Source organism: Rhinoderma darwinii, chromosome 3 (genome assembly GCF_050947455.1).
Source record: "Rhinoderma darwinii isolate aRhiDar2 chromosome 3, aRhiDar2.hap1, whole genome shotgun sequence".
Classification (NCBI taxonomy): domain Eukaryota; kingdom Metazoa; phylum Chordata; class Amphibia; order Anura; family Rhinodermatidae; genus Rhinoderma; species Rhinoderma darwinii.
In genome coordinates this window covers 221,813,840-221,829,525 of record NC_134689.1, presented here as the reverse complement: position 1 = coordinate 221,829,525, position 15,686 = coordinate 221,813,840, and the positions used below count along the sequence as shown (strand labels likewise).

General features: G+C 39.9%; 1 protein-coding gene across 2 annotated transcripts in view; it reads right to left on the bottom strand.

The window, feature by feature from the left end:
* Positions 1–15,686, bottom strand: part of USP6NL (USP6 N-terminal like) — a 147,761-nt gene that overhangs the window by 36,135 nt on the left and 95,940 nt on the right. For both annotated transcript variants that reach the window (XM_075857432.1, XM_075857433.1), the window contains exons 3-8: positions 12,732–12,814; positions 6,369–6,408; positions 4,843–4,923; positions 3,152–3,259; positions 1,827–1,936; positions 21–69 (exon numbers count right to left, since the gene is read on the bottom strand). In XM_075857432.1, the coding sequence (XP_075713547.1) occupies positions 21–69; positions 1,827–1,936; positions 3,152–3,259; positions 4,843–4,923; positions 6,369–6,408; positions 12,732–12,814 (471 nt within the window). The remainder of the gene's footprint in view (positions 1–20; positions 70–1,826; positions 1,937–3,151; positions 3,260–4,842; positions 4,924–6,368; positions 6,409–12,731; positions 12,815–15,686) is intronic.

The following is a 15,686-nucleotide window of genomic DNA, read 5'->3' as shown; positions in this document are numbered from 1 at the left end:
TAACCGTATTAACCACTTACCGTATTATACAATGAATATGCTGCCAACACATGAAATAAAGCCTGTTGTCTGTGTGAAGAAAAAAACGTTTAGCAATACATCGTCCATGCGGATTTAAAACACATTTCATAAATTTCATCTAATTGGAATTTATATGTGAAAAGCCATTTGCGGTGCTGCAATAAACTAACAAGTGGCTGAAGGGAACAAAGCATGTAAAATCAATGTGAAGTACTGCAAGCCCTGTTCAATAGAGTTTAGCCTGCGAGACATCCAGTGGTTGTACTTCGGCTATAAAAAAAAAAACTTCAATATGATAAGTGGATCTATGATGGTGACAAGCTATCCACATTGGAATAACAGTCTAGTCAACCAAGCGGCTTCTGTCTGAAAGCTTCTCTGATCATGGAGTATAAACGTATAGAGGTTAATACGCAGTACTCAGATTTAAAATGTGTTCCGGACAAAATAAAAGTACATGCACAGCTCTATGTGGCATCAAAGGGAATGTGATTCTACAGCTTAAAATGCCCTTGTGTACAAGTATTATCTGTATTTTATTCCAAGATCTTATTCTCTTTAAAAAACTGAAAAAATATCCAATATTTAAATTAGTAGTAGAATCATTTCCTAGAACTGGAAACGAGCATAATCAGCTTGGTTGGGTGTCCGACATTCTGAAGGATGACATTATTGCCATATCCCTAGGATCTCCATAGACAACAAGTGAGATGCCATGCTTCAAACCAGCAAACAGGGACACATTCTAGTGATTGGTGGGGGTCCTAGAAGCCACCGATCAGACATAAATGTGTTGTAGGAAGACCCAGAAATAAAAACAAATTATTCACTTTGATTTTATGTTGAACTTGCGCCTTTACAAGCGGAGCAATCTGATCACGTCACCTCAGCACAGGGAGAAATATTAATTCCTTGTCGTCGCCCTGTAGGAACCATTAGCAAAATACAGTGGCATACACTTGACAGCACTGCATCATCAAAATATATGCGGTTGTACATGAAGACTATTTTCTAAAGTGGTCAGTGAAATTCCCCGAAGTACCATCATACTGCTCACAGTGGATGTGCCATAACCATACATTAGGAACCAATGATCGTTAAAGGCTATGTAAACCTTTGATGGGCATCATTTTTTTTTATTAACAGGTCAGAATGTTTGGTGTAACTTTGTAATTAATCTTTATTAAAAAAAAAAAAAAAAAAACTTTTTTTTAGATACAGCTGCTCTGTATTCTCTATACAGAGAAGCGGTATGTAATGCTAAATCCTGTTCCCGTCAGGTCCGGGGGACTGACGGATTAGGGACAGCGGGTACTGCGTGTTAGAGACACGCAGGATCCGCTAACACTGAACCCGTCAGGTCCGCGGGATGGACCGATTCATGTCTTAACGAACAACACAGCTGCTCTGTATAGAGAATACCAAGCAGCTGTATCTAAAAAAAGTAAAAAAAAATGTAATAAAACATTAGTTACACCAAACACACTGACTAATCAATTTATAATTTAAAAAAAAAAATGCCCCTCAAAAAGGTGTACATCGCCTTTAACTCTTCAATAAATGTTCAGCCTAGACCTATGCCACTTTAGATGGTGGTGTTGGAGAATTATTTATTCCTCATTTTTTTTTAAAAATATTTAAATTTCACTTTTAAATTTCTTTATTACAGAAAAATTATTGCATTTTCAAAAATTCAAAATAAATGCCAGAAATCTGACGCTGCTTAATTTCAAAAGTGAATGGGACACTATTTTGAATGAGTCTGGAAGGTGCGCTATGCATAGTGGATAGAAGGCTGTACATACTTAACACCATATCGATCTCGGAACATTATGTGGTCTCGAAACGTTCGATTCACATCCAGATCAATCTGTCTGATATCCGGTGAAAGGTTCCTTGCTTTTCGTTTAAGAACCTAAGCAAAAAAGTGTCACGTGCAGCATATTAAGAAAGATCACTAACCCAGATAGCGATTGATTACAATTTTACATACACATCAACATTTTCTTCAAAACACCAGCATTAATGAGACCTGATGAATGACAAGTTTTCCTATATTCTGGGATTATTGAACAGTTATAGAAAAGTAAATAAAATGTACAGAAACTTGAGACCAGAAGTCTAAAATAGAATACAACAAGAAAATATGCTACTATTAGGCTTTTTTAAAAGACGACGCATGGCATTTGTTGGGCAAAAACGTATCTTAAAAAAAAAAAAAAGTGTTCTGTTTGTAAAATGGTACATGCGTTTCTTATGGAGTGTTTCACAACTTGTTTTTTTTGTGGCGTTTTTCAAATTGCAAATCATGTGATTCAAATATCACGTGACACAAGAATTAGTCTTTGCAGCACATGAATTACTCAGAAAAAAATGACACCAAAACGCCATCAAATAATGCAACACACATTGACACACTAGAGGGGGAAATGCCGCTAAATGCTGAAAGTGTCAAAAACGCCATGGAGCCAAAAAATTGCAAGACAAAAGAAAAAAAAAAAGACACCTTAAAAAAGATCGCCATGTTTGTAGTCCGTTTTTTTATTTCCCCATAGCCTTCAAGCTAACAACTGGCAGGAGTGTTGTGTTTTGTTTTTTTGCTACAAAAAAAAACAGGGGAAAAAAATAAATAAATAAAAGTGCAGCCCCTTCCTCAGAAGGGTCTCATAATTGGTTGGCCCTTCTCAACCCTTCTGGTCCTGGCTTTAGTGAAAAATTAAGATCATCATGCAGCTATGGGCTGAACACGTGCCAGATTATCAATATTTCTGGATTATTGAATTAAAGAAAAAGTAATTGTACATATATTACAGTCCCGTTCATACGCGGCAGATTTGTTGCTGCATTTCTGTGATGATTAAGACCTAAAATCTGTAACAAATTACAGTACAATACATGCGAATGAGGTATCGGTTATCAAAACCCCTTCCAGATACAGCAGAAAAAAAATTTGAACATTTCAAAATGTGCTGCGGATTTTGAAATATGTAGCATGCCTATGATCTTGCTTAAACGCCGCAGATATTAACCAGATTTGGCGGTGTGCAATGCGAAGGGTGAAATCCGTAGCATATTTTTTTCTAACACTTGTGTATAAAGGTTAAAATGGTTTAATCCAACAAATACTTACCGTGTAAAGGTCTTTTTTCTCATCTTTTAGTTTTGGAACTTCCAGAATTAGAGACCATACTTGACCTCGCAGCTGAAGGGGAATGCCTTTGTAAAATCTTCTGTGTAGCTTTATTTAACAAACAAAAAAGAAAAACAATTAATGCAATGACAAATGTCATTTATTTTTGGCCCTCCTGTTGTCCTGGGACGGCTCCTCCTCCACTTAGCGCCTAACATGATAATTTTGAGTAATGGTATTGGAGAGGAGGAAACCTCATCTCTCCTCGTTGCCTCCTGCATCACTGTGAGGCTGTACAATCAGAGCGGATCTTTTGCATCACTGTGAGGCTGTACAATCGGAGCGGGTCTTTTGCATCACTGTGAGGATGTACAATCAGAGCGGGTCTTTTGCATCACTGTGAGGATGTACAATCAGAGCGGGTCTTTTGCATCACTGTGAGGCTATACAATCAGAGCAGATCTTTTGCATCACCGTGAGGCTGTACAATCAGAGCAGATCTTTTGCATCACCGTGAGGCTGTACAATCAGAGCGGATCTTTTGCATCACCGTGAGGCTGTACAATCAGAGCGGGTCTTTTGCATCACCGTGAGGATGTACAATCAGAGCGGGTCTTTTGCATCACCGTGAGGCTGTACAATCAGAGCGGGTCTTTTGCATCACCGTGAGGATGTACAATCAGAGCGGGTCTTTTGCATCACCGTGAGGATGTACAATCAGAGCAGGTCTTTTGCATCACCGTGAGGATGTACAATCAGAGCGGGTCTTTTGCATCACCGTGAGGATGTACAATCAGAGCGGGTCTTTTGCATCACCGTGAGGTTGTACAATCAGAGCGGGTCTTTTACATCACTGTGAGGATGTACAATCAGAGCGGGTCTTTTACATCACTGTGAGGATGTACAATCAGAGCGGGTCTTTTGCATCACTGTGAGGATGTACAATCAGAGCAGGTCTTTTGCATCACCGTGAGGCTGTACAATCAGAGCGGGTCTTTTGCATCACCGTGAGGCTTTACAATCAGAGCGGGTCTTCTGCATCACTGTGAGGCTGTACAATCAGAGCGGGTCTTTTGCATCACCGTGAGGCTGTACAATCAGAGCGTGTCTTTTGCATCACCATGAGGCTGTACAATCAGAGCGGGTCTTTTGCATCACTGTGAGGCTGTTCGTACTGATTGGACAGAGTCACAGTGATGCAGGAGGCAACGAGGAGAGATGAGGTCTCCTCCTCTCTGTATCTTTACTCAAAATTAGCAGATTAGAGACTAAACTGGGCAGGGGCGAAAGCGAGACAATGGGAGGGCAACATTTTAATTAAAAAAATGACTACTGGAATCAAGACGACAACAGGAATAAGGAAGGTTATGTGGTTTATTTAAATTGAAAAAAAAAAAAAACACAGGTCCCCTTTAATTTTATGGTTGCTCTTTAAAGGGCTTTTGTGGTTTCAGGAAACATCGCTTATTTTATGCCTTGCCCGAATCTTCCTTTGAGGTGTGAAATGGTTTATTATCACACTGTTCCTGAATATTTATGAGAAGATACCTAACAGATAGGGCTATTGATAAATATTTGTATCAAAGTTCTAACTGCATCAATAAGCAAATTATATGATGCAAAATAAATAAATAAATACCGCAGAAAGAGTTACAAATCACAACTAGTCACGAAAAAGTAAAATGCATTACCTTTTCTGTGTTCTTGTACTTATCCCAGCTCTTCAACATTTTCAGCCATTTGGAGATTCTCTCAATTTCTAGAAACTTTTGCTATAAAAACAAAGAGCAGACACATTGATGTTACCCTAATGTTGTCCTTCCAATCTTTGTAATGCTGTATTATAGCGAACGGCAGGGTCGTGCTATATTAAGGGGAAATGGTCACCAAAGAGCGCATTCACTGTATGTCTGCATATGTTCTTTCACCAAGCGCTATCCTCAGCGTCTTCGTTGTTGCTTCCCACTGGCTTCCATATATATGGATTGATTTTCCAGTATGTGTATACAAATTTCACATATCCGTTTAACCGCTTTGCTGCACAGTATCAAGCAATTTTGTCTACAGTATGTCGTCATTGTGAAGAGTACATATAGAAGAGGTGTGCTCATTAAGTTGCAGAAATGCAGCAATTTTTTTTTCCTGTGGATTTCACCGATTCAATTTTAAAGGGTAAAAAAACAAAAAACAAACAAAAACAGTGTATTCAAAACGCAATCCATGGGAAAATCTGCATGTGACCCATGGGGATTGCGGCGGAATTGGTGAAGATTTGAAGCAAGATTCACATACTCTAATAAAGAGCATCTATAAGATGCTCATGATATTGTTCTTCGAGGTAATATAGGGTACCGAATACTAATTACGAGGTATCCCTGCTGTCCTATAGATGCTCCTTTTTAACATCACATTGAAGTGATACGTTGGAGTTTATCCAATCTTAGTATTATTGGATGATCCCAGAAGTATGTTGAGTCTTATTTATAGGGGTAGAGAAAGTAAACATACAAAGCTAATATATCTAGCACTTTGTATTTTTAATCTGAGGCATCTCTAAACTCAGTCTCGTCCGATTCAGGTCAGAATTTTTCCAGGCTATTGGATGCTGGATTAAAAGGAATTTTATTTTAATTATGAGAGCAACTTTATAATAGCAATCCGGACACCGCCTTAGTTAACACAGATAACACAGCAGAATTTGAGAATATTATCCTTTACGGACAACTAAAAAAGACATTGTTCCATTAGCATTAGTCGTATGACACGAGCAGGACAGGTGACATTAATGCAGCTTATATAAGTATACTTCTTCCTAAAGTCACTGTAAATTCACAAACCCTATAAATTTTCACACTGTATTTAATGCAGAGAATTCTCACAAAATGAAAAAACAGAACCTGCGTTAAAATGCAACGTGTAAACTTGGCAAGCCGAAGAAGATGAGGGACTTGATTTATGCAGGTAACGTTTGCGGGTATGGCATTGGGGAAGGAAATGTAGTGTTTCTATAAAAATAAATCTGATGATTCGGAAGAACCGCTTGGTTTCTTATTGTTACTGCATTTCAGTTGGTTAAAAAAAATATAGAAAATAAAAAATAAATGTGTTAAACAAATGTCACAATAAATAAACCCAGATCTTTCAAATACAAAATACAGAACCCAACAACATAGACACATGTAATGCATTGGATGTTATGAACACCGTCTATACATACCCGGTCTATTGCTCCATCATGAATTGGTAGTTCTTCCTGACTGAAAGGAGAGTAAATAAGAAGTGTGAATCAATAAGCTGCACGACAATTCCTCATCCAGTTAGAGGCAGCACAAGCACAGACATTATTCCTCTGTACATTCAGGAGATCAGACAGCAGTATTAGTATTATACCAGTCCACAGCATAGACATTACTGCCACAACACAAGCAGTAAAAGCCCAATGGCTACCTTTCCAATTCTTATTTGTGGTTTTTTTATTTTATTTTTTTTTAGACAAGTACACATTTAAAAGTACTCTGCCTTGTCCCAGACAGTCAGACAACTGATCGTCTGTAGTCAGCTGATGGAAGATGAAGGCAAAGAAATAAAATCAAACTTCCCTAGACTAGCTGCCTGTATTTCTGGATCACTAGCACGGAGTCTGTACACATTTTATTAGGATACTGCACATAACATAGTTCCTCCATATTGTGTCAAGACTTTAAAAACCACGTGAACAAACCTACAAGTGGTTCAATGAGGTCTACAAAACATTAGTTTATCATAAGGGCATCTCTTTTTTAAATTGAAGTTGGCCAAGCGATCAGATTGACACAGGTCCGGCTCCAGAAATCACCCCGCGATTATCGCAAGGTGAAGCTGCAGCCAGCCATACATTTCCCCCCGGGCATATGGAAAGGGGTTGTCTTCATCAGACAAGCCTAAAGACAACGGAGTAGTATGGGGACTCCATGTGGACCACCATTTAATGCTCTGAGGCACCTCTAGTAGGAGATGTTTACATACAAATCATTGGCTTTATTTGTAACTGAACATGTTTTTTCTTGGTTAGTTGAATATATGGTAAGTAAAATATAAAACTGCAACATTTGTACTGTAATGTCTGGCACTTTTCTACCTTCACATTCTGGATACTTAAAGAAAACATGGACATACAGGGGAGCAGATGGAGCTTTGCAGCAACTTGTCCCTTTTTGAGTACGTGGATTCTTCGTAAGTACTTGCTCACATTAAACATGATCATATAATGTTGAGAAGATACTTATACTCTGCACAGAATAGAATCAGCAGGGTCAAGTGAAAAAAACCGAATTATAAAACTTATAAAAAAACAAAACCAGACCTATAGTTGAAAGTAAGCTGAATAGGTTTAATTTTACAAAGACTTTCTTTGTAACATGGAGATGCTTACCACAGGTTGCAGAAAGAAACGGATCACACCCATAGTGTGAAGGAAAGTTTACCTCCAGATGTATACCAGAAGCTCAGAGTCGGGAAGTACCTATAATATGAGCCCCAGCAAACCAAAACGGCAAACATAAAAAGGTGTATGCACATATTAACTGGAACAGGAAGGCTACTATCCTGTGGTTCACGCAACTTCATTTGCAATAATGAATGCCTCCATTTTATAGAAGGATATTAATAAGGGGTTTCATATGCAATCACTACAACAGTGATCTGAGCCACATGTACAATACTATAGAATAATCCACCATGGACAGAAGGCGCACAATGGAACCTGATCCATTAATAATACACAATAATAGCAGACCGAAAAGAACTACAATGTGCAGTCTCTTAAAGTGAACCTCCAGTCCAAGGATAAAATTCTCAATATGACATGGTATACGGTGTTCTATTACCTGATGCCCTCCAGTTGTGCCGCCCTCTGCCGTGGATCTGCCGCTTTGGGGTCCCCTCTGTTGTCCCAAAACGGCCACAGTGCTTCACAGATCGAGTCTAAGACACGCCCTTTGTTCTCGGATTGGCCAGAACTGCTCACGTAAGCAGAACTTACCAATCTGAGAATAGTGGCAGTGTCTCAGACTCGTAGTCTAAGAAGCAATGCAGCCACTTTAGGGACCCCAAAGCGGCGGATCCAAGGCAAAGGGGCGCAAATCAGAGGGCACCAGGTAATATTACTCAATAAACCCCGTCATATTTAAAATGTTGTCGCAGGACCGTAGGAATTAAGACTTATTTCCTGTTACATATATAGCACTAACATTCTGCAGAACTGTACAGACTGTAATCATTCACATCAGTCCCTGTCATCAATAGGGTTTACAATCTAATAATTTTCCCATCACACACCTCTCAGATGGCCTGTAAGTGTTTACCTACACACAAAAGCACCTACAGACAACGAGCAGCAGCAAAGTAGCTCGTCTGTTACAGCTCACTCATACCTCAATTACAAAAAAACAACAACACATCATTCTTGTGTTTTTACCCATTATTTACCTTGAAACATTCTACTGACCACATGGGCTCTACATATTCTGATAAGGATATGGGGTCCACTATGCTGCTGCTTTCCAATCCCTTACTTTATTGAAAGCAAACGAGCCCTCAGATTTTATCTAACATGAAGTACTACCAGCAGGCTGGATACTATTAAAAATATTCCACTAAAAGTAAACAATGGAGGACCCAAGTGCTTATTTCAGATGCTCCATTATCAATAGTTTCTAGCACTGTATGCTGGACACTATTTCTGACTCTTAACCCCTTTCCGCCACTAATATTTAGACTCACGTCCCTGTGAAGCCAGGGTGTGAATCTACAGTCCCGTGTTTGTGCCGGCATAGCGCTGAGGAGAGTGCTCTTACACCGGCACTTTGTGTCCCCGGCACCCCAGCAACCTGCTCACGGATAGTCAGAAAAAAATTGGTTCTGAGCATGTAATCACCATGATTAACGAATAATGGTGGTCTCTGAAAAGTTTGTTTGTACAACAAACTCTTGACGCTTATCCTCTCAGCCTCCTTCACTGTCACAGTGTTTCAGAGTGAAGAAGACTGATTGAGAGAACGGAAGAGGATAAGTGAAGAAATTCGAAAGATAGATTAAAAAAATAGAAAAGACTGTAAATCAGGCCATGTGCACGTTACCGCAAAGGATGAATCCACTCCTTGACATGTAATGGATAGGCAAAAAATAGAAGCAAGTAACAGCATCAGGACTTCAGATTTCAAAGGAGAGGTGTAGGTTTATTCACCACAAAGTGAGCGATGTTTCGGTTCACAACTGAACCTCTATTAAGTCTTGAAAGGTTCAGCTATGAACCGAAACGTCACTCACTTTGTGGTGAATAAACATACACCTCTCCTTTGAAATCTGAAGTCCTGATGCTGTTACTTGCTTCTATTTTTTGCCTACATATACATTTACGAAGCATAAGGAAACTATAAATTAAAGAGGCTCTGTCACCAGATTTTGCAACCCCTATCTGCTATTGCAGCAGATAGGCGCTGCAATGTAGATTACAGTAACGTTTTTATTTTTAAAAAACGAGCATTTTTGGCCAAGTTATGACCATTTTTGTAGTTATACAAATGAGGCTTGCAAAAGTCCAAGTGGGTGTGTTTAAAAGTAAAAGTCCAAGTGGGCGTGTATTGTGTGCGTACATCGGGGCGTTTTTAATACTTTTACTAGCTGGGCGCTCTGAAGAGAAGTATCATCCACTTCTCTTCAGAACGCCCAGCTTCTGACAGTGCAGATCTGTGACGTCACTCACAGGTCCTGCATCGTGTCGGCACCAGAGGCTACAGTTGATTCTGCAGCAGCATCAGCGTTTGCAGGTAAGTCGATCTTACCTGCAAACGCTGATGCTGCTGCAGAATCAACTGTAGCCTCTGGTGCCGATGTGGCTGACACGATGCAGGACCTGTGAGTGACGTCACAGATCTGCACTGTCAGAAGCTGGGCGTTCTGAAGAGAAGTGGATGATACTTCTCTTCAGAGCGCCCAGCTAGTGAAAGTATTAAAAACGCCCCGATGTACGCACATAATACACGCCCACTTGGACTTTTACTTTTAAACACACCCACTTGGACTTTTGCAAGCCTCATTTGCATAACTACAAAAATGGTCATAACTTGGCCAAAAATGCTCGTTTTTAAAAAATAAAAACGTTACTGTAATCTACATTGCAGCGCCTATCTGCTGCAATAGCAGATAGGGGTTGCAAAATCTGGTGACAGAGCCTCTTTAAGTATTCCCTGTGCCCCTTAGTATTAGAATAGGAAGGTAGGAATAGTAGTTTATTTAGCTAAAAAAAATGGTTAAGTTATCCAAAGTAGATCAAAAGTTATGACTGTGTAAAAGAATGTATGCAAAAAACATTACTAATATAGGCCTGGCCAATGAGGCATCGATGACCCATGGCCCTGAAGGGGTTAAGCTTGTTCTCACATATTTCAATGGGTCTGTGTGACTATTATATGGACCTTCCGAACTCCAGGACATACAAACATTTAATATAGAAGTACGGTAGATATAAATGTGTACATTTTCAAAGTCCTCTTAAAACTGTATTTTAATATTTTCCATGCTAGTCTATGTGATTTTTCCTTATACATGGCTTTGAATAAAACTCTTCTAGTTTGACCCTGTAGACATAGAACCTACTTTATTTACATCGAAATGGGCGATACATAAAATATGAGAATCGTTTTAATTTGTAGCTCCGACATTTTTATGTGAGCTCCAGGCTACAGTGCGAAATAACAAATTGCTTAAACATTAAAGTCTAAAAATGGCTGCTCAAAATAACAATTCAGCAGAACGTGAAGCATTTTAAGAAAGTGTTCTAGCATTTAAAGTAGGTTTAATTGCCTTATAACATCTTAATTGCTTGTATAAAAGTACTTAAAGCATAAGGCAATAGTACTTGGCAGGTTAGATATGAAGAAAGTTCATTTGTAATTTCAGCAAAGGCCTCTTTCACATCTGTGTCGGTGAATCCCTTGTTCTGCTCTGTCAGATAAGCAGAACAAAGAAAATACCGGAAGTGCCGCTTCTGTTGCCAGACACCATTGCCACCCGACAGTACCCATTGACTTTAACCGGTTCTGTCGGGTTCCCATCATGGTATCCGTCATTTTACCAGAAATAGCGCAGCGTTTACGGTAGATTTGTCCGGATCTGTGACGGAGGCCTCTAATGGAGTGCCCAACGTAGAAGTGAACAGAATCTTAACCTGGGTTTACATCTGCATCTGGATTGCGTTTTAAAAACGGATGCTTTTTTTATTTGATCGATGATAAATAAAAACGGGGACAGAAACGGAAACAAAAGTTTTATTTATTATTGATCCATTCTGCGGAGCAGTCAAAAAAACAAACTTTTACTTCAGTTTGAAACCCATTATGCTCAGCTTTTGACTGAACATTTTTTTTGACTGCGTGCGCGTCTGCGTGTGTCAACAATTCAACTGGCTGTACCCTATATAAAAAGAAAAACTATCATGTGTTTCAATAGGAAGAAATCGGCCTAATTTGGGGGGGGACGGACGGGGGGGGGGACAGGAGAGTCCACAGTCTAGTGTAAGCAGTGTGGCCGGCGAGTCTAGTATATCTATATAATTTGGTTCAAACATTTTTAGACTTAAAAGCCACATAAATTTAAGCAAGTGCTACAACTAAAGGGTTATTCCCAACTCAGACATGTATAGCATATTTACAGGATATGGCATAAATGTCTTATAACTGCAGATTGTAGATCTGGGACCCAAATCTTGCTCTGGAACTAGGATCCCCCAACCCCCATCCCACCTGGTGAGGTGAACCTCATTCTTTAAATAGGTGTCAGTCCCAGAGCTGGAACCCTCATCTTTTAAACATTTATGGCATATCCAGTGGATATGCCATAACTGCTTGAGTTGTTTATAACCCTTTAAGGCTACCTAGGGTCTAACATAGCACCTTATTAAACCCAATAGTAGGAAACAGTGTCTGGACATCAAAAAGTTAGACTTCACAAACGTGAATACATCTGGGAACCCATACATCTCATGCAGAATGAAAGGTGCACTGTAAAAGTGAATAAAGTGTCTTTTATAATAAACTTAACAAATCTCAGTTGCTATAAGTAACTTAGTACATAACATCTGCTTGACACGGTCAGCACAGAGGAGAATATTGGTAATGCTGTTACATATTAACGGACAACACATTGAAGACGATTTCATAATGACCAGTGCAAAACAAATCCAGTTATATTACTGTTAAAATAATTTCCAAACTTTTGTCCTGCTTTTGCTAAATATTAACCAAAACAGCAACAAGTTCATAGAAACAAGGAGGTAGGGAAGGAGTGTGAGAAAAGAAAATGAAAAGAACAGTAAATTAAACAGTTCGTCTTCATTTTACGCTCTGAATGAATCACTTGTGCTCCCCAGACTAACATAATTTAATTTTAAAAAGACACACATTAAAGTTAAATAACTGAAAATCGGCATGCAAGTATGAACTCAGTCATCCGAATACTCTAGCAATAAATGTTATTAAACGCACATAATATCACTGTCACCTCTTACAATCTTCCCCAGGCACTACAAGAAAGAGATACTTACTGGAGAAAGCCGAATCTATCGGTGACCTTGTACACGAGATAATCAGCGTCCTCCCAAGGCTCAATCTTTGCACCTTCTCGGCCCTGTTAAAGCAAAGCAAAGTCTCTGAAAACTTATTTTGGACGGCCATATCGCAATATGTATGTGAAATTCTGTAAGCTTAATACAGTGCCCAAATTACCAGTGAAAAAAAACCCAGATATATCCCCCCCCCCCCCACAGTAACAATATAGGCCCTTCGCTGTGTATAGGCACAGTATTATGGACCAGAATATGGCTGCGTGTATGTGAGCGAAGGTTGCATTCAGACACACAATAGGACTCCATATGGGAACTGTATATTTATGGCCAAGAATAGGATCCATTGATTGGAGCTTTAAAGGTGTTGTCCCAGAATCTATAGCATAGGTGATAATTGTCTGTTCGCGGGGGCACTACCTCTGGGACCCGCACCCATCACGAGAACAGGGGCTCAAAAGCCCAAGATTCTCCACACAGCCCGCCGTGCAGTGAGAATCTTGAAAAGAGCATAGACTTTAAATATCCACTGTAGTCAAACAGTGTGGAGGATCAGGACCCCCATTCTAGAGATCGGTGGGGTCCCAGTGGTAGGTTCCCCAGTGATCAGACAATCACCTATCCCAATGTGTGACCCTGTTGGGACCCCCAGCAATCAGGATTAACCGGTGGGGAAACCTGGCAGGAAGTATTTAATTTCCCTGCAGTGCCACCACAGATTAAATGAAGCATTACACAGTGCACATTAAGGCTGGGTTCACACGACCTATTTTCGGGCGTAATCGAGGCGTATTATGCCTCGATTTACGCCTGAAAATACGGCTCCAATACGTCGGCAAACATCTGCCCCTTCATTTGAATGGGTTTGCCGACGTACTGTGCCGACGATCTGTCATTTACGCGTCGTCGTTTGACAGCTGTCAAACTACGACGCGTAAAATGACTGCCACGTCAAAGAAGTGCAGGACACTTCTTTGGATGTAATTTGAGCCGTTTTTCATTGAATTCAACGAAGAACAGCTCTAAGTTACGGCCGTCAATGACGCCTCACAAAATGCGAGGACGAGCAACTACGTCTGCAATTACGGAGCTGTTTTCTCCTGAAAACAGCTCCGTAATTTCAGCCATATCGGAAGCTGCCGTGTGCACATACCCTTATAGCAATAGGTTGTCTATATAATGCAGGACAGGTCCTCCAGAGCAAGAGACGCTCTTTGTAACAGCTCTCCATTCTGGTCAAGATATGGGTATCCTGAACAAACGCCCCCCTCTATTAACGAATAGGGTGTATGGAAATGGGTTTTCTAAACTTGACAACCCATTTCAGCTAGTCTTAAGCGGGTTATATAGTATTAAGTCAAAAGTTTGAATAACTGGCAAAGTTTGGTTATTACCTCTTATTTACAGAGATATTGCCATTTAGTTTTAGTATGGCAGCTATTTTGTAAAATTGACAGCAGGAAGTGCAGCCATATTGTGGTCACCATTTATTTAGCTGCTCTGTAAATTGTCACTTGTCAACTTCTAATTTTTGCACCTGCCTTTTTAGTACAGACATTTGATTAATCAAATGCTAAAACCGAGGGGGTTATTTAGTCAAAAAATGCGCCAACCGCCCACCCTCCCACCCCCCCAAAAAAAAAAACATGCTTCAAGCGTCCGAGTTTTTATTTTTCTGCCTCGCACTGATTTCAATGGAGGCTCAGAGGTAGACACAGCTCCAAGATAGGGCATGCTGTATTTAAGGGTATGTTCACACGGATTATTTTCAGCTGTTCTTTAGGCTGTAAATGTCCCGAAAAACGTCTGAAAAAGCTGAACGCCTCCAAACATCAGCCTATTGTTTACAATGGGAAAACCGGCGTTTAGTGCCCACGGGCCTTTTTTTATGCGACCGTTTGTAAAAATGGCACGTAAGCCCCCCCCCCCTCCCCGTAAAAAAGAAGTGCACGTCACTTCTTGAGACGTTTTTGAAGCCGTTTTCATTGTCTCAATAGAAAAAAAAACAGCCTTAAAAAACGCTTAAAAAAAATGCTTGATGTATAAAAAAGGCTTAAATTCAGGGGCTGTTTTCCCTCGAAAACAGCTCTGTATTTCACGGCCGTTTGTCGTGTGAACGTAACCACACGGTGAAAACCGTCTGGGGGGAAACAAAAACACATCTCCGTCTCCCATTGAAATCAAAAGGGGACTTTTTGGGCAGATTTTGACGCCATATTTGCTTCAAAATCAGCGCCAAAAAACGTACCTATCGTTTAAATCAAATTCACATTTACACATTTTTTACTATTCGCAGTTGATATCAGGAAGTTGGAGTTTCTCTGCACTAAGGTCAATAATATCCTAGAATAGAAATGTTTGAAAGTAACCGGTAAACCACACAACCTACTGAACATAACTGAATTTCTCGTTGTGTAAAGTGTTTTATATGCATCGATAATACACGAATCCCCTCCTGGCAGAATGTAGTGAGATCTTCCTTGCTCATGCTGAGCTCTTGCCACTTACTGCATAGAGATCATCGCAGTTTCTCTCTTCTAGTCAGTGCTGATAAGAGGTGAGAACACGGCACAAAAGTGCAGAAAAAGACACCTTATTATGTGCTTATGATTATGCAGGTCTGCGTTTGGACTTATACAGCAGGCAGAAAAGACTTGAGGAATGTATTTCTTACTCACATGCAAAATGGTAATATATTCCTTAAATTGTAAGCAGAATATATTCGTAGAAACGTACAATATACTATGAGCGCCCGTGGGGCCAGGAACCAGTTTTCCCCATGTCAGAAATCTACAAGCATCCAGACCAAATTCATGGGACGCTAACAGATGTATGTTTTTTGGGTTGCATCAAGAAACTGAAGTACATGCAAGAAAAAATGCATATGAATATGGAGAAACATGCAAACTACATTTGCATGTTCAATACCCTTCACTT